The sequence below is a fragment of the Macaca mulatta genome, chromosome X (genome assembly GCF_049350105.2).
Source record: "Macaca mulatta isolate MMU2019108-1 chromosome X, T2T-MMU8v2.0, whole genome shotgun sequence".
Lineage (NCBI taxonomy): Eukaryota > Metazoa > Chordata > Mammalia > Primates > Cercopithecidae > Macaca > Macaca mulatta.
In genome coordinates, this window is record NC_133426.1 from 22,778,066 (window position 1) to 22,798,248 (window position 20,183).

General features: G+C 39.3%; 1 protein-coding gene across 1 annotated transcript; it reads left to right on the forward strand.

Moving 5' to 3' along the window:
* Window positions 1-1,417: 1,417 nt before the first annotated feature.
* Window positions 1,418-5,463, forward strand: DDX53 (DEAD-box helicase 53). Its single transcript, XM_015127082.3, has one exon. It carries the CDS (start codon window positions 2,489-2,491, stop codon window positions 4,385-4,387), a length of 1,899 nt encoding a protein of 632 aa, XP_014982568.2. The 5' UTR covers window positions 1,418-2,488; the 3' UTR covers window positions 4,388-5,463.
* The last annotated feature ends 14,720 nt before the right edge of the window (window positions 5,464-20,183 follow it).

Here is a 20,183-nt window from a genome sequence, read left to right on the forward strand (position 1 = left end):
AAACAGAAAAAATACATTAATGGAAAACTGGTAGCATAAAGTCTGGAATTTAGCTGATGGTAACACACCAATAGTGTTTTCCTATATTTAACAAATGTATCATGATAATGAGATATGATAAGATTAGAGGAAGCTGAAACTGGCCGAGGCTATACGAGAACCTCTCTGCACTACTTCCGTAACTGTTCTGTAAATCTAAAATTATTCCAAATAAAAAGCTTATTTAAATAATTGATGAAGATATCCATTGGCAGATTTGTTTGGGGAACTTTGGATTAAACAACTGATTTTTCTCAGTGTCTGTAATTGTCATAGCTCCTGGAATATCCAATAAGCATTGTGATTTTAACAGAGAGAATATAGGGTGCTGAGTTTCCCAAACATATTTGATCAGAAACCTTTTCATTTCTTCAAATAGCATCTTTTACAAAAAGTACTGATACAGAGAAGTTTTCTCCCAAGGTGTCACAGACTTCTGTCCTATACTAGACCATGATGAAATTTTAATCAATGACTGACTGAAGAACAAAGATGCTATGAACATTAAAATGTCAGAAGACTTGAAACTAGAGGCTAATATGATGGATTAGAGAATAATCATTAAAATTATATTTCATAGGCTACATCAATTGACCAAACTTAATAAGATGACTATAAAATGATACACATATAATCTTCATTTAGGTAAGCAAATTTTTTTTAAAAAAATCAACTGAGTAAGTAAAAGAAGCAAGAAGTTAAATGCCCGCCATGTTACCGTGAGCAGCTTTGTGTCTCAGGAGTTCTTAGGTCAAATTAGTAGAATTGTCATGCTCAGTAAAGATGCCCTAATAGTAGGAGTGATGCCATTTCTGAGGATTGTTTGCTTGTCTTTTTGTTTGTTTTTTAGTTCTGTGTGCTACATTGTAAATGGTCCTCAATGAACCATTTCCAAAGGACAGGCAATAGGATGATGTGTGTCTTGGAAACCATGTCATAGCAAGAAACGTTGAAGAAACTGGAAATGTTGCCGTGATGCACAGAAACCTTTGAGAGAGGCCAGAAACCGTGGCTCACACCTGTAATCCCAGCACTTTGGGAGGCCAAGGCGAGTGGATCACCTGAGGTCAGTAGTTCGAGACCAGCGTGGCCAACATGGTGAAACCCCGTCTCTACTAAAAATACAAAAAATTAGCCAGGCGTGGTGGCAGGCACCTGTAATCCCAGCTACTCGGGAGGCTGAGGCAGGAGAATCACTTGAACCCAGGAGGCCGAGGTTGCAGCGAACCAAGACTGCACTATTGCATTCCAGCCTGGCCACCAAGAGTGAAACACCATCTCAAAAAAAAAAAAAAAACAAAAACAAAAACAAAAACAAAAAAAACCTTTCACAGATCCTTAGGTACACAAGGATACAAGAGAATTAAGCCTATTCTGTATAACTTCAGAACTCGGGAGAAGGACTTAAGAACACAGGACACCGCACATTTTGGTTCAAAAAAACTACTGTAACCATTAAACAGCCTCATAATGGAATGGATATTCTTGAAATAAAGTGAGCTCCCTGCCACTGGGACTGTCTAAATGGCAGCTGGGTATCCCTCTGTCCAAACGGCTGCTAGAATGTCTTCTACATGTACCTAATAATGAGTTCTACACAGCCTTCCAGTGCTAAGGTCTCAGAAGCTATCAAACCACAGGGAAGGAAAAAAAATGAAGAGGCACTGAGAAAACTGACAAACCACTAAAAACAGCCCCTAAAGTACCCTTAGGCACCACTCTACCTCTCTTCTAACCATCATCCCTGTAATAATATCTGGAAACTGCCTAAACAAGTGCTGACATTTAGTTGATGAATTAAGGCAAAACGCTGTCCTAGAGTATGCACCTAAGAGATTTCTGATTAGTAGAATTTAAGTTACACTAGAGGACAGGGAAGTGATGAATTTATCCTGACTAAGTATTGTATTCACTGCAAAAGAAATTTACCAAAATAAACACACAAATATACAAATAAACAGTTTTTCTTTAAATGCACTATTTTTTTATCTTAGAGAAATAACTGGTTTATACAAAGGGCAATGTGTATATGGTGTGTATGTTTAAGGCGTGCTTCAAGGTTGCTCTCAAGCTGAGCCAGAACTATCACAAGAAGAGTGAAAGGGGCACCCAGGACACAGAAGTTAAGGAAGCAGTTACTCTCAGGGTCCTGTAAGTGCTGGCGGGGTCAGCACTTACGTGAGAGTAAGTACCTCTTTAAATTTGCGTCACAGACGCTGGCTTACCTCACGCCAGTCCAAGCTCTGTGATTGGTCAGGCCATCAAAGCCTCGCCCCATACGACAAACACTGGTTTCTTAGGAAACTGCTGCGTAGCTACGTGACTAGCACCCGGAAATAATTGCCGCCGCCATCTTTTGGTGCAGAAGGTGACGGAAAAGAGGCCGCAGAACTGAACGTCCAACCGTATGTAGGCGAGAAGCCGGTGCCGATACTCCCACTATCACACAATGTCCCACCGGGCCCCAGAGTGGAAGAGAGCGGAGGCTAATCCAAGAGACCTTGGGGCCAGATGGGATGGCAGGGGCAGCAGAGGCAGTGGCTGGAGTGGCCCCTTCGGCCATCAGGGACCGAGAACAGCAGGCTCCCGTGAACCACCACTCTGCTTTAAAATAAAGAACAATATGGTTGGTGCGGTCATTGGTCACAGTGGATCAAAAATAAAAGATCTACAACATTCGACAAACACTAAAATACAGATTATAAAGGGGGAATCAGAAGCATTAGTCAGAATTTTTGGCAACAGGGAAATGAAAGCAAAAGCCAAAGCTATTATAGAAACACTTACTAGAAAACAAAAAAGCTACAACTCAGAATCCAGTGTGGATAATGCTGCATCCCAGCCCCCTACTGGAATAAATCTAGGCAGAAATGACATTGCTGGAGAAGCTCAGCCATTGTCAAATTGGGATCGAATTCGGGCAGCAGTCATGGAGTGCGAAAACAGAAAATGGGCAGATCTACCACCAGTTAAGAAAAATTTTTACATAGAATCCAAAGCAACAAGCTGCATGTCTGAAATGCAGGTAATTAACTGGAGAAAGGAAAATTTCAACATAATGTGTGATGACTTGAAAAGTGGTGAAAAGCGACTCATCCCAAAACCAACCTGTAGGTTTAAAGACGCTTTTCAGCAATACCCTGATCTTCTGAAAAGCATAACAAGGGTAGGGTTTGTAAAGCCAACGCCAATTCAGTCACAGGCATGGCCAATTATTCTACAAGGAATAGATCTTATAGAAGTTGCACAAACCGGAACAGGGAAAACATTGTCCTATTTAATGCCTGGGTTTATTCATGTTGATTCTCAACCATTATCTAGAGAGCAAAGGAATGGGCCTGGGATGCTAGTCCTTACACCCACTAGAGAGTTGGCTCTTCAGGTGGAAGCTGAATGTTCAAAGTATTCATATAAAGATCTCAAAAGCATTTGCATATGTGGTGGTAGAAACAGAATTGGACAAATAGAAGACATTAGTAAAGATGTAGATATAATTATTGCAACTCCTGGGAGGCTGAATGACCTACAAATGAATAACTCTGTCAACCTAAGAAGCATAACCTACTTAGTTATGGATGAGGCAGATAAAATGCTGGATATGGAATTTGAACCCCAGATAATGAAGATTTTATTAGATGTGCACCCAGACCGGCAGACTGTTATGATAAGTGCAACTTGGCCAGATACCGTCCGTCGACTGGCACGTTCTTATTTGAAAGATCCTATGATTGTTTATGTTGGTAATCTGAATCTAGCTGCTGTAAATACAGTGAAGCAAAATATAATTGTTACCACAGAAGAAGAAAAACGAGCTCTCACCCAAGAATTCATAGAGAACATGTCACCCAATGACAAAGTCATCATGTTTGTCAGCCAAAAACGTATTGCTGATGACTTATCAAGTGACTTCAATATCCAAGGCATATCTGTAGAATCATTACATGGCAACAGTGAAGAGAGTGATAAAGAGCGAGCATTACAGGACTTTGAAAGTGGAAACATAAAGATACTGATTACAACTGATTTAGTAGCTCGAGGTCTTGATGTTAATGATGTCACACATGTATATAATTACGATTTCCCATGGAATATTGAAGAATATGTACACAGAGTAGGGTGCATTGGACGGGCAGGAAAGACTGGCACATCAGTTACCCTCATCACTCAGAGAGATGCGAAAATGGCCGGTGAATTGATTAAAATTCTGGAAAGAGCAAATCAGAGTGTTCCGGAAGATCTTGTAGTAATAGCTGAGCAATACAAGTTAAATCAACAAAAGAGGGACACAGAAACACGATCAAGAAAACCTGGACAAAGGCACAAGGAGTTTCATTATCGTTTAAGTTGAAAAGTTGTACCTGGCTACTGGAAGATTCCAGGCATGTTAAAGATATGCAGTATTGAATATAGATAAAGAAGTATTGGAAACATACTGGACATTTAAAGAAGTAACTAATTCTTAGATAATACTGCTAAACTTTCAATATTGTGTATGTTCCTTAATTTTAAAAAGTCTCAAAAATGAGAGAGTGAGAGACTATGTGAAGAAAAAGTAAATGTTATGTGTTAAAGTTTAATTTCTTTTAAAAAATACTTTTATTTTAGGTTTGGGGGTATATATGAAGGTTTGTTACATAAACACATGTCATGGGGATTTACTATACATATTATTTCATCACCCAGGTATTAAGCCCAGTGCCCAATAATTATCTTTTCTGCTCCTCTCCCTGCTTCCACCCTGCATCAGGTAGACCCCAGTGTCTGCTGTTTCCTTCTTTGTGTTCATTATGTTCTCATCATTTACTTCCCACTTACAAGTGAGAACATGTGATACTTGAGTTTCTGTTCCTGTGTTAATTTTATAGTCTGCCATGTCCATTTGTCTTCTCTAAAACACTTGGTAGAAGACAACAGTGGTGCTTTTCTGGCTTTAAAATAGTTGTACTAAATGGAAGCATAGCTTCAAGCTTATCCAGTCAAAATATTCTCTTCCCCCCACCCCAGCAGTTGGTGCCACAACAGTTCCTAAAGTTATTTCCACTACCATTCTCTACTTGTTTTAGTTCATTAGAAAATAAGTGCTAAATTTTTTAGAAGATTCCACAATTCTATTTTTATCAGAATGATGTCATCAACAGAGCAGGATATCTGACTCATTGGGAATAGGTCCTTGTATGCATTTTGTCACTAACCCTTGCTTAAAACTCTGAGGTAATCACTTGCCTTCTCTAGGCCTCAATTTCTCCACTCATGAAATGGGACAGTTTTGTTAATTAATTTAGGGATCCCTTTCACCTCCAAAATTTGCTGATATTATAAGTAAAACTGTATACCCCAGCCTTGTATTAACACTTTTTTGTCTAATCTAGGGGAAATTGCATCCTTGCATAATAAATTGAACCAAACAATCCTTTTCAATGACAAGAATAGTGTATTCTGCATTTTTATTGATTTTGCAATGTAACTGGTAGATTTTCATTTAATTCTTTGCTTTTCAACATACTTTACTTTAATTCAATTTGAAGGTTAAAACCATATGTGTGGTTAAAACCACACACACGTATATACACACACACACACACACACACACACACACATACATACATATATCAGGGAAAAAAAAAGTGAAAGAAAAATTTATCTACTGGGAAAAACATTAAAACCAATCAAATAAGGGCTGGCCGTGGTGGCTCACGCCTGTAATCCCAGCACTTTGGGAGGCCAAGGCGGGTGGATCACCTGAGGTCAGGAGTTCAAGACCAGCCTGACCAACATGGAGAAACCCTGTCCCTACTAAAAATACAAAATTAGCCAGGTGTGGTGGCACATGCCTGTAATCCCAGCTACTCAGGAGGCTGAGGCAGGAGAATCGCTTGAACCCAGGAGGTGGAGGTAGTGGTGAGCTGAAATCATGCCACTGCACTCCAGCCTGGGCAACAAGAGCAAAACTCTGTATAAAAAAAGGAAAGGAAAAAACAAAACAAAACAAAACAATCAAAGGACATTTTTGCCAGAAGAACCAATTTTAGTAAAACTCTTCCTAATTTTGTCTATAATTCTACCTCTTATGCCTTATTTAGAAGCAAGGTACTTCTCACACCTGCAAAAAGAAATCCCCACAAAGATGCTAAGTAAACTTTAAAATTCAGTGTTCATGAAAACATTAGAATTAGTTAACATTTCTGGCAAAATCAAGAGAAAAATTAAGGCAACAATCATTTTTCCCAGCATGCCTTATCTGTGACTACAAATAAGTCAGAAAATAAGGGAAAGAAAGAAGTAAATGCTCTGTGTATAGGTATGTAAAGCTTAAAGTATGGACTTTAAAGGCTTTTTTAAATGTAGACCTTAATATCTCTGATAAAATTAGTAACAATGGTTAACATTTCTGAGTGATACATACCTGGTGCTTTATCTCCTAATCTCTAATATTTATAAGAACCCACTCAGAAGGAAATCTTACCCCTATTTTGCAGAGGATGAAGCAAAGTCAGAGGAGCTAACTTGCCTAAGGGCCCTAAACCTGGTTAAAGAGAAATTAAGTGATATTGAAAGGACTTCAGGGATATTTTGACCCGGAAGTGCCTGATTCCAATATTTATATTTCTTAATTTCAGTATAGTTATTATGTTTAAAGGCAATATGCTTGTCTTGAGGTTCTCTACAAGTTCAGATGTAGTGAAATAGAGAAGTGTGTGCAAATTTAATGCAAAGGCAATCTATAGTAGAATCGTAATAGAAGCTCAAATGGCTTAGTGCTGTTCACTCGGAGGAGAAATGATAAATGTTTAGCAAGTTAGAGTATATGTTATTTTCCAGAATTATTCTTAGAGGCAATGTTATATTTGTTAGAAAAGAATGCAACAGTTTGACTACTTGAGATAGTATATTTCTATAATTATGTTTAAGTAACAGTTACAAGAAAAATTATCACTCAATGTCTATAAGAAAATGAGAGATGTATGGATTTCTTCTACAACATAATGCTGAACAGAAGAACTAGTGTATAGAGAAAGATAAGTAGAAATAGTGCAATGACTGTTAACCAAGGGTGATTTTGCTTCCCAGGGGACCTTTGACAGTATCTGTAGACAGTATTGGTTGTTACAACTGTGGGTGGGGGATGAGGTGCTACTGGCATATAGTGGGTAGAGGCTAAAAACCCTACAATCTTCAGGACAGCCCCACACAACAAAGAATTATCTGGCACAAAACAATAGTGCTGAGATGGGGAATCCCTGAGACAGCATAAGAAAAACAACCAAAACCAATTGCTTAGTAACCAAAAAGGCATGTCAAAGAAAAAAAAAAAATAGAGGGTTTCTAAGTTATATCTTGTAGGTTTTGCAGAGAAAAAGTATCCCTACAAAATTCCTGTCTTTGGTGTAGTCTACATCAGTGGTTCTCTACCAGGACCAATTTTATCAATGTTTGGAGACAGATTTGGTGGGTTGTTGTGTTAGTCCATTTTCATACTGCTATGAAGAAATACCAAGACTGGGTAATTTATAAAGAAAAAGAGGTTTAATGGACTCACAGTTCCACATGGCTGGAGAGGCCTCACAATTATGGTGGGAGGCAAAGGAGGACAAAAGGTACATCTTACGTGATGAGCAGGCAAGAGAGCTTGTGTAGGGGAACTCCCATTTATAAAACCATCAGATCTCATGAGACTTACTATCAGGAGAACAGTGCGGGAAAGACCCACCCCCATGATTCAATTACCTCCCACCAGGTCCCTTCCATGACATGTGGAAATTATGGGAGCTACAATTCGAGATGAGATTTGGGTGGGGACACAGCCGAACTATATCATTCTGTCCCTGGCCCCTACAAAATCTCATGTCCTCACATTTCAAAACCAATCAGGGCTTCCCAACTGTCCCCCAAAATCTTAACTATTTTTAGCATTAACTCAAAAGTCCACAGTTCAAAGTTTCATCTGAGACAAGGCAAGTCCCTTCCACCTATGAGCCTGTAAAATCAAAAGCAATTTAGTTACTTCCGAGATATAATGGAGGTACAGACCTTGGGTAAATATACCCATAACAAATGAGAGAAATTGCTTAAAACAAAGGAGCTACAGTCCGCATGCAAGTGTGAAATCCAGCTGGGTAGTCAAATCTTAAAGCTCCAAAATGATCTCCTTTGACTCCAGGTCTCACATCCAGGTCACGCTGATGCAAGAGTTGGGTTCTCATGGTCTTAGGCAGCTCTGTCTCTGTGACTTTGCAGGGTATACCCCCTTTTCTGGCTGCTTTCATGGGCTTGCATTGAATCTCTGTGGCTTTTCCAGGTGCATGGTGTAAGCTGTTGGTGGATCTACCATTCTGGGGTATGGAGGATGTTGTTCCTCTTCTCACAGCTCCACTAAACAGTGCTCTAGTAGGGACTCTGTATGGGGGCTTCCACCCTACATTTCCCTTATGCACTGCCCTAGCAGAGGTTCTCCATGAGGGCCCTGCCCCTGCAGCAAACCTCTGCCTGGGCATCCAGGTGTTTCCATACATGCTCTGAAACCTACGCAAAGGTTCCCAAACCTGAATTCTTGACTTCTGTGTACCCACAGGCTCAACACCATGTGGAAGCTTGGTGTTGCAACCTCAAGCATGGCTTGAGGCTTGCAACCTCTGAAGCTACAGCCCAAGCTCTATTTTGGTCCATTTCAGCCACAGGTGGTGCAACTGGGACGCAGGGCACCAAATCCCTAGGTTTTACACAGCAGGGGAACACTAGACCCAGCCTATGAAACCATTTTGTCCTCCTAGGCTCCAGACCTCTGATGGGAGAAGCTGCCATGAAGACCTCTGACATGCTCTGGAGACATTTTCCCCATTGTCTTGGGAATTAACATTTGGCTCCTCACTACTTATACAAATTTCTGCAGCTGGCTTGAATTACTCCTCAGACAATGGTTTTTGCTTTTCTATCACATCATCAGTCTGCAATTTTTCTGAACTTTTACGCTCTGTTTCCTTTTTAAACGTAAGTTCCAATTCCAAACCATATCTTTGTGAATGAATAAAACTAAATGCTTTTAACAGTACCCAAGTCACCTCTTGAATGTACTGCTGCTTAGAAATTTCATTTGCCAGATGCCCTAAATTATGTCTCTCAAGTTCAGAGTTCCACAAATCTCCAGGGTAGGTACAAAATGCCACCAGTCCCTTTGCTAAAACATAGCAAGAGTCACCTTTGCTCCAGTTCCCAACAAGTTCCTCATCTCCATCTGTGACCACATCAGCCTGGACTTTATTGTCCATATCACTATCAGCATTTGGTCAAAGCCATTCAACAAGACTCTAGGAAGTTCCAAACTTTCCCACATCTTCCTGTCTTCTTCTGAGCCCTCCAAACTCTTCCAACCTCTGCCTGTTATCCAGTTTCAAAGTCACTTCCACATTTTGGGTAGCTTTACAGCAGTACCTCACTCTACTGGTACCAATTTACTGTATTAGTCCATTTACATACTGCTATGAAGAAATACCCAAGACTGGGTAATTTATAAAGAAAACGAGGTTTAATGTATTCACAGTTCTACATGGCTGAGGAGGCCTCATAATCATAGTGGAGGGTGAAGGAGGCACAAAGGCAAGTCTTACGTGGTGAGCAGGCAAGAGAGCTTGCACAGGGGAACTCCCCTTAACCATCAGATCGGCCGGGCGCGGTGGCTCAAGCCTGTAATCCCAGCACTTTGGGAGGCCGAGACGGGCGGATCATGAGGTCAGGAGATCGAGACCATCCTGGTTAACACAGTGAAACCCCGTCTCTACTAAAAAATACAAAAAACTAGCCGGGCGAGGTGGCGGGCGCCTGTAGTCCCAGCTACTGGGGAGGCTGAGGCAGGAGAATGGCGTGAACCCGGGAGGCGGAGCTTGCAGTGAGCTGAGATCCGGCCACTGCACTCCAGCCTGGGTGACAGAGTGAGACTCCGTCTCAAAAAAAATAAATAAATAAATTTTAAAAAACCATCAGATCTCATGAGACTTACTCGTCATCACAAGAACATCACAGGAACCACCCACCCTCATGATTCAATTACCTCTCACCAGGTCCCTTCCCTAACACATGGGAATTATGGGAACTACAATTCAAGATGACATTTGGGTGAGGACACAGTCAAACCATATCAGTCATCATAACTGAGGGTGATGGCGGTGGTATTCTGTTTCCTGGGTAGAGTCAGAGGATGCCACTAAGCATCCCACAATTCATAGGAGAGCTCCCTAAAACAAAAAATTATCTCGCCTGAATGTCAGTAGTGCTACAGTTGAGAAACCTTGCAATGGATTAAGCAAAAATAAAAGCGCAAACCTAGGTGTAGAGAAGCCAAGAAGGGACTTTACGAACGAAAACAAAAAGAGGATATTCATTTGTGTGCAATGCGCCATATAAAACCCTCCACTGGCTGGTCACGGTGGCGCATGCCTGTAATCCCAGCACTTTGGGAGGCGGAGGTGAGTGGATCACCTGAGGTCAGGAGTGCGAGACCAGCCTGACTAACATGGTAAAACCCCATCTCTACTAAAAATACAAAAAATTAGCCAGGCATGGTGGCAGGCGCCTGTAATCCCAACTACTCGGGAGGCTAAGGCAGGAGAATCGCTTGAAGCTGGGAGGCAGAGGTTGCAGTGAGCAGAGATCGTGCCACTGCACTCCAGCCTGGGTGGCAGAGCAAGACTCTGTCCAAAAAAAAAAAAAAAAACCCTCCACTAACTTTCCTTTCTTTGGTATAATCTATATTTCTCAGCTGGAGTTGATTTTGCTCCCTAAGGGACATATGGCAATGTCTGGAGACAATTTTAGTTGTCCCTACTAGAGGGCAGCATTGCTACTGGCATCTAGTGGGTAGAAGTCGAGGATAAACAACTTATAATATACAGCACAGTAACTTACAACAATGGAATTTTCAGTCCAGAATATATGGTGTTGAGGTCAAGAAACTGGTTGCATTGATTGACCAATAAAGTTTTTGTGTGAGTAAATTGTGTTTCAGAAATTCAAAGACATACTGAGTTCTACATACAAATTGGGACAGACGGAAAGCAAAGCACTGAATATACACAGGACTCAAAGTACGACCTCAGAGGTATGCATACCATTCTTAGCATGGTGACTCACATTCAGTAGGCATTCAACAAACACTAGGTCCCTTCCACCTTCCCTCTCCCATCACCTACTGTATCATCTATATAATGCTTGTTCACTATTCCGGGTGGTGCTCAAGCTGTTTTCCCCCATTTGGAATGCCCTTTCTCTTTCCTCTCTGCCAAGACAAATCACAGTTACCATTCTGGGACCAGCCAAAGTGCCACATCTTCCCGCAAGTTCCTATCTACTCTCCTTCATTCCAAAACTTCTGCAGTTACAGTTCTTGTTATCAAAGAATAATGTTGACATTTATACTATCTGCATAGGAATCGAGGAGGCAATAAAAGTAGACCATTTTAAATCAGTGAAGAAAGAAAAATCTATTCCAAACCAAATAAGTAAAATAAATAAATGAAAAATACATAATATATAGCAGGACAATTGATCAACCAAAAAACTCCTACTTTTAGAAAATAATTCCCACTAGATTATTGCTTTTGTAAAAAAACAAAAGAACATCAAGTTTATAGAGAGAAATAATTTCTGATATCAACGTGGAAAATAATTTTTAAACAGAAAAGCAACCACAGAAAATTAAAAGTAAATATGAATAGATTTGACAAAGTAAAAATGAAAATCTTCTTAATGTCAAAAATAACATCAAAGGCAAAGGAAACACCAGAAAAATAATTTAAAATATATAATATGATCATAGTTATTTATATTTTGTATATGGAGCTTTTTACAAAGAAAAAGTAAAAGATGAACTGAATAAATATGGGCTGAAATGTAAAAGGCAACTCACTAGACAAATGAACAACATACATATTAAAAAGCACTTGACTTCTTTATAATCAAAGGAATTAAAATTAAACCAATTATATAACTTTTCTCTAACAAATTGGGTTAAGATTCTTTTTAAGTGCCTAATGCTACAAAGGATGCAGGGAAATAAACACTGATAAATTAAAATTTGATTTAATTCTGTTCCTTGAAGGGATAGTTGAGATTATATATATAATCTGTATATGTTTAACAGACTTTGGCTCAGTAATATTACCTCCAGACATTTACCCCAAAGAGATAATCAGATTTACATAACAATATTTATAAACAAGGCTATTTATCATAGTGGTAATTAACATAATTGTTTTATAATCCTCAAGGTCCAATGACAGGATAATAGTTAAATTGCAGCATATCTATTCTTGATTTGGAATAGCAGAAATCATGTTCTTAACAAATATTTTAAAATAGAAGGAAAAGCAGTTTATAAAATGATCTTGATTGTTTTTAGAAAACTACATTGGTAGGCCGGGCGCGGTGGCTCAAGCCTGTAATCCCAGCACTTTGGGAGGCCGAGACGGACGGATCACGAGGTCAGGAGATCGAGTCCATCCTGGCTAACACGGTGAAACCCCGTCTCTACTAAAAATACAAAAAAACTAGCCAGGCGAGGTGGCGGGCGCCTGTAGTCCCAGCTACTCAGGAGGCTGAGGCAGGAGAATGCCGTGAACCAAGGAGGCGGAGCTTGCAGTGAGCTGAGATCCGGCCACTGCACTCCAGCCTGGGCGAAAGAGTGAGACTCCGTCTCAAAAAAAAAAAAAAAAAAAAAAAAGAAAAAAAGAAAACTATATTGGCCCATGTATCTATAGAAACAAAAACAAATGAAATGGACACACACAGACACACAAACTAATGATAACCATGGTTTTCTACATTATGGGATTATAGACGGTTTGTTTTGTTTCGTTTTGTGTTTTGAGATGGAGTCTCACTCTGTCGCCCAGGCTGGAGTGCAGTGGCGTGATCTCGGCTCACTGCAACCTTCACCTCCCAGGTTTAAGCAATTCTCCTGCCTCAGCCTCTCAAATGGCTGGGATTACAGGTGCACGCCACCACACCAGGCAAATGTCTGTATTTTTAGTAGACACGGGGTTTCACCATGTTGGCCAGGCTGACCTCAAACTCCTGACCTCAAGTGATCTACCTGCCTCGGCCTCCCAAAGTGTTGGAATTACAGGCGTGAGCCACCATGCCTGATCACTAGATGGTTTTAATCTTTACCTTATTTTCTAAAATTTCTATAAAAGAATATTACTTTTATTATAATAAAAATGTCAAGCATAACTTTTGAATAACTGCTTCAAAAGTAACTTAATGAATAATTAAATGACTGCAGAAATTATTTCAACAGGCATTGTATCTGAGGGTATTTAAAATACAAGCACGTCTTGTCTTTCCCCCACTTCAATGTAAATGCCACTAATAGGAGACACCCTTTTTCTAACATTGCATCTTTTTTTAACTTTTAAGTTCCGGGGTACAAGTGCCAGGTTTGTTACATGGGTAAACTTGTGTCATGGGAGTTTGTTGTACAGATAATTTCATCACCCAGGTATTAGGCCTAGTATCCATTAGTTATTTTTCCTGATCCTCTCCCTCCTCCCACACGCAAGGCTCCAAAAAGCCCCAGTATGTGTTGTTCCCTTCTATGTGTCCATGGTAACACTGCATCTTAAGTGCTGGAAACAATGCCTCAAACATAGTAGGAGCACAGTAAATAGCTGAATGAAAATAAGTACATGATTTTATTTTCATTGAGCAAAACTAAACTTTTCTATTTCTGTTACTTGTTTTATCTGTTACCAATTGTTGGCCTACACCTCACCTTATAATAAGAAAAAATGTATGTTGTTTGTGTCTTTTACACATGGCACCCACATAAAAGGGACACTTTTATCTCATTTTACAGATTAGGAGACTAATGCTCAGAGAGGTTGCATAACTTTCCTACATTCAAACAGTGAGGAAGTAGAGCGTGCTATCTCTGTGCTGAAAAGTATTGATTCAATTAAGCAGCAAGCTATAGTACACAGAAATACAGGAGAAATGAGAAAGACCTTATTAGGTAAAGCACACAGACACCTCAGTTTATAGCAAAATAAGAACCCTGTAAAGGTATTTTTCACACTATGCAATATTTTTACCACTCTTCTTCTCGGGCCTTGAGTATCTCTGCAGCTTTCTAGCACTAGAGAAACCCGCAGGGTAAACTGAAAGCTTAAAATGAGAGGATTACAATTACTGAGTAATCAGACTTTTCACAAGTCTTTTTGAAATATTAGTCTAAATGGTTTGGTTGGATATCTGTTCACGTGGCATGTAGTAAACTACAGAACCATGACAACAGTAAAAGAAAAGTAAGAAATGATCTGAAGAAAGACTGCAGTAAAGCTTCATACTGCTGGCTGGGGGAAGGGATAGGAATATTTGGGGAATGCAAGATAAGCCAAAGAACCTCCCAGTGTAACAAGTCATAAATCCAGGCTCAATTTATAACTTGTAAAATCTGAATTTTTGTGGGAATAAAATGAAGTGCCACATTAGCCATAGTTAGAGTGGCAGACACTGGTGGTTTACCTACCCGACAGCTACCCCCACCACCTCCCTCCTATGTCCCTTTCTACGTGCCAGCATAACCCACTTCCTGTTACAGAGCTCACAAAAGGCAGACATTCACTTTCCTAGCCTCCCTTACAGATAAAGCATGGGCATGTGACACGAAGGTGGCCTATGGCACTGACAGGAAAGTCGGCTTGGCAGTTTTAGAGAAAGATCTCTCTCCCTTACAAACAGACACATGAGGTCCTTCCTGCTTTTGTAAAGTTGTGTGAAGATATGAGGCTGTGACAGTCATTTTTAGACGATGGAGAAATAAATCTGAAGAATACTAGCATGCTAAGTATGACCAAATGGAAATTTGGGAAGTAGCTGGATCACATAACTGTGCTGCTGAATTCAACTCTATGTGGAAGCTATGGAGGTGTGCAGCTCAGATCTCCATTCAAGAAAAAGCTTGCTGATTAGCTGTGAGGAGTGCAGTTAGCCGACAGCCCCCACCTGCAGCCAATCCTTGGCAGCACCTGAACCAAGGCTGACCTCTTCCAGGAAGTCTCAGCCAATCGCTGAGCACAGTGAGACACTGGGGCCCAGTCATTTCTGCCCAACACTGGACACTTCTATAGGCCATATTTGCAGCAGTGCTCCCCGTTAGGCTCACCCTGATTTATCAGAGCCTCAATGCAGTTTTAGGCTCTTCCTACCCAATCCTCCTCTCTTTACCTTCTAGTTTCACAGGTATCAGATCTGAGCTGCAGTCAGAAGGATTTCCCTGACCTCTTGATACTTTTCCTCTTTATCTTTCATAGGTGTTACCCCCAGTAAATATTGGACCCAAGCAATATACCCAGGAATCCCCTACCTATGAACTTTGTTTTATATAAAATAATAGATATCTCTATAAAGTAATTATTAGTTGAGTATTATATTACTGGCAGCCCAAAGTATCCTAACTGATAAATTGGAAAATTAGCCATAAAATACCTTGTGTGGAGGCTGTGAATTTTCCATCATTGAGAAGAGGGTCCAATGAGGTATACTTTATTTGGATGAGAGTTGACTAAAATAAGCAAATTAAACTCTTCTCTTGGATGTTTATTTAACAGGGACACTGAAAACACAGGATTCTATAGGGAATTACTATACTTTTTTAAAAATTGGAAGCATATCAAACAAGCCCCGGTTTTGAACAGTCAGCAGCAATTAGAGGAAGAAGTGAGAAACAAGCAGAGTAGAAAACTTGAGCTGCAGTCATGAAGAGACCCAACATCAAGGTCATCTGAACCAATAGCTTTAACAGCATTCACACTTGGCTGCACCTAGAATACATCACCAGCTCTGACAGATTTGAAAGGTAGCCAACCAGGGAAATTCTCGCAATCAACAGCCTAGAGGGGCTCAGGGTGAACAATTCTACCTAATGGAGATATATAGCCCAAAGCAATAGGAGTCTTCTCATGAAGACAAGGACAATTTTTTTTTAAATCCTTTTCATATAGAAGAGGAATATGGAGAAAGGAATTGATGGGCCATGTTTGTTGTCCCACATAAGCCTGAAAATCCAATTGAAAAAAAAAAAAGAGCAAGTATTTCTACAAGAATATTGTGAAAGTCAGCAAAAACATTTCTCTCCCTCCCTCCTCCTTTCCTGTAACCCAAGTGTCCTTCCCTTTAAAAAGAAAAAAAAATGGTAATTCAGAATTTCTTGGTGTATTGATTAGATAAAAATCTATAACGAAATGAAAAGATGAAAGGAGGACTGGTCTTCTCTCTTTATGCTGACTCCTCCATTTCACCTTCCGATTGCTGCTAAAGCTGTTCAGTGCCATTCAAATTCACAAAACTACCACAATCTTCAATTCTGTGTGCTCCTCACACAGCACATAAACAATACCAAAAGCCCATCATTGTTTTCACACTTCATGTAAATGTTAGTCCCCTCTTCAACTCCCCTCTCCCCTACTGCAAAATTCTGTTTTCTTCTAGCTCTTCCAATGGGGTAAAATGTCTGCAGTGATGTTTACTCAGCTTAAATAAAGTCTATCCAATCTTCCTAAGCTTGCAATATGTGGCAGACTTTTGGCAGTAAGTACACCAATGTGTGCTGGGGTCCTAATTAACATTTCATTTGGAACCCATTTCTCATATTCAGTAAAATCCGTTTGAAGTCCAAACTAACTGACTTGAGGCTCATGCCCTGTGAAAACCTATATGCCATTTTACATAAATGTTTTAATTTTCTCTGCAATCAATAAATGTGGCATTGTCATAGCCCTCCCCAGGCATTTCTGTTTTTGTTCTCTTTGTAGGCTCTTCCTGTAACACGCACACTATTTTATAGTGCCTTCCCATCAAGTACCATATGACATTTCATTCTAATTTAACTCTGCTGTCTCACAGATAAGAGAATGTTAAATGATGGTAACTAAAGGGTATAAGTGTTTTCTACTTCTGGAAAAGGGTCTCCTCCTTACCCACCCTTCTACAACACATACACATACATTACACATGCATATACTGTGTGTGTGTCCAGTTTAGCTGAAAACACGTAGCCTGCCTTTTACCTCCCCCAAACCTCATTCTGTCATTCAGAGCTCAGAACAGCATGCACAGTATGCAGAGTAAGCTGAACTTACTGTTCATGTCGATAAGGGAAAAAGATCTCCCCCTCTCCTTTTCAGAAGATTCCAGTTGCCGCCTCCAGATTCAAGCATAAGATGATAGTTAAGGGTGTAGTCTCTGGAGTCCTAAAGACCTGAGCGTGAGTCTCGGTTTGGCCAGCTGCAGCCAGTTATGTGAGTTTGGGCAAGTTAGATAAAGGCCCCAAGTCTTGGTTTACTCAGCTCTAAACTATGGATGGTGATTTTAACCTGTGCTTCGTGAAGACTTAATGATATACATATGAAGCAACCAGGAAAAAAAGTATTATACTCAACAGGTTTTTAAAACAAAAGATGGTAAGAGGAGATAATGGTACAGGCCAATTCTACCTAGTTGTCACTCACAAATTGTAAATGTTAACATCTCATAAGTAAAAGAATTTCAAAAACCTGGTCCTTTTGTTTTAGGAGTTGTTCCCATGGGGAGGACACTTATTTGGTCCATCTGTGGAAGACGTATGTTCTTGACCTCTGCTTTTCTCTGCCTGTCTGCTTCATTCTCCTCCTTCTACAAAGTGCCTTTTGCTGTTTCTCCATTGCATGTGATGGAATATGGCTGATTCCATAGCTCCCTGATCTACATTACCTCTGTTAATGCTATCAATTTAGATTGAGGTAAAATGTCTGGCTCCAGGTTTATATTTCTGTATGAGAGGAATTGATGGCTCCACTTTGGATCAGGTATCTACTCATGGTCCAATCAAGTGTAATGGGTGAGAGGGCTGGTGGTGACAGAGCCCTCTAGCACAATCATAGCTGCTAGGACCTCAACCCTATGCTTGAGGGAAGGTAATCTTCAGAAAAAGGGGACCGTAGAAGCTATAGTATTACATTGGTTTTCTTATGAAGAAAGCTCATATATATGTATCGTTTTATGAATTCAGTTATCACTTCTAGTTGTCATGCAGAGACAGTTAAAGTTCTTTTTTAGCATTTCTTTGAAATATGAGAATTTTCGTGCTATCTAGACAATCAATTCATTGGTATATACATTATAATTTATTTTATAGCATATTTTATCTACCCCATTCTTTCTGGAAACTTTCATACAATCATCTGACAAGCAATAGCTACTTCTAATGAATTTTAATAACCATTTTCCAAGAAGGATAGCACTCACAATACTATTTATATCATCATTATCTACCAAGCCTATTCTTTATAAAATCTGAAGCTGTTCAATTAATAAACTTTCATGTCTAAAATAAGACAAATCAAATCATACCACTTAAATTTATTTGCCCCCAAAACACTTTTAAATGAAACTTAGTTTCACTACCATGATTATCATATTTAGATATTTACGTTTTAGCAATAAAAATACATGTTGACTTTTACACTTATGATTTAGAGAAGATGAAGATATTTCTTGGCACTATTTATTTTTCATATCATCCTAAACCACAAAGAAATTGATTTAGGATAACTCTCTCAAATACGACAAAGTTTTTTTTTCTTATTTACTGCATGTCTAATTCACTATCATTTCTTTTCATTTATCTTTGATATGGTATCTTAATATATCAGTTTTCTATGTTGAGATTTAAGTAGTTCACATAGAAAACTAAATAAATATTAATCATATTGGCTGCTTCAGAAAATAGAGTATGATATTGAATATACCAGAAAATAGAAATATTAATATTGTACAAAGTATTACTTGAGGGTCAAAGAACTTAGAAGAGAAGGAAAATAAACTATTAATATGCAGTTAAATTTGTACTACACCATTGTGGGAAGGATGTTTCAGAGACAAAATTTGCTGGTTCAGAGGAAATGTTTCATGGAATTTTTTTTGCCAGATATGTTTTTTGCTATCATCTAGATGGCTCCTATTTTTTGTGAGATATTCAATCCTACCAAGCATCATGGTAGGGCTAGGAGTTGAAAGGTTTATATCGATTTGTCAACTCCAACACTAAACCCTAAAGTTTCCTAACTCAACCATAATTTTGTGAAGAGAAAAGAAGACATGGCTCAGACCACTGGGTTTTAGCCAGGGCCACTGATCTCCACTTACTGGAGTCAAGTCTCATGATTTATTCAGAAACCTAATTCTGTAGGCTGTCATGGCAAACCATGATGCTTCCTGAGCCCTCAGTTAGACCTACATGAGAAACGTGTGCTCTTGTGAAAAACCTAGCAGCAAAGACACAGCAACTAGCTGGGCTTCACAGACTAGCCAAAAGTTCTTCACCATGTAAGTTGTCTTACGTAGCAGTAGCAAAATGAGAAAAGGTGCATGCACAAAGCCCTATGTTTAGAGTGGTGACAAAACCTCTGAAGTATGGGGTCTCCGGCAAGTATACACATCCCAGTCTAGCACCTACGCCCCGATTCATCGGACTCTGGAGTGTGCAAAGAAAGCATTCGTTATTTTGCCAGCAATCCCACCATTTGACCACCTTGTACCTCAATAGATCAGGGGCATCCTGGGATGTGACCAACAAATAACTAACCATTATGACACTGTTGTCTAACCATGTTCCTGACACTATTGATAAGAGAAATACTATAAAGCAGGGCTAGGTCTCTTTTCTGCAACGTAGGTAGTGAAAAGCTTTCCAGCTTTGAAAGCAGAAAGATCTGGGTTCTCTAGAAGTTCCATCATGTTATTTATAATCTTTTTTTCTTTTTAAATAATGAAACATACATAAAACGTTTAACAAATAACAGGTATATGTATATATATCTAACTTTAGAGACTGTTCATACTTGGTCATATTTTAGATTTTATTTTGTTAAGAAATTAAAGATTATAGAGATTTAAAATTCTATGTTATCCTATTTCCCTCCTTTGTACTCCAGAGGTAACTACTCTCCTGAAGTTGGTATGTATCCTTTCCATGTATATTTTTATTTTTACTATGTAGTATTGTTATTCGTGTTCTGAATTTTATATAAATGGTATCATGCCATATGAATGTTTTTGAAAATTTTCTTTGCTCATAGGTAGTGAAATTTATCAAAGCTGATTTATTAATATGTAGA

Bases quoted from the DNA above. Each gene is read 5' to 3' on its own strand.
- DDX53 (XM_015127082.3), top strand. From the start codon at position 2,489: ATGTCCCACCGGGCCCCAGAGTGGAAGAGAGCGGAGGCTAATCCAAGA.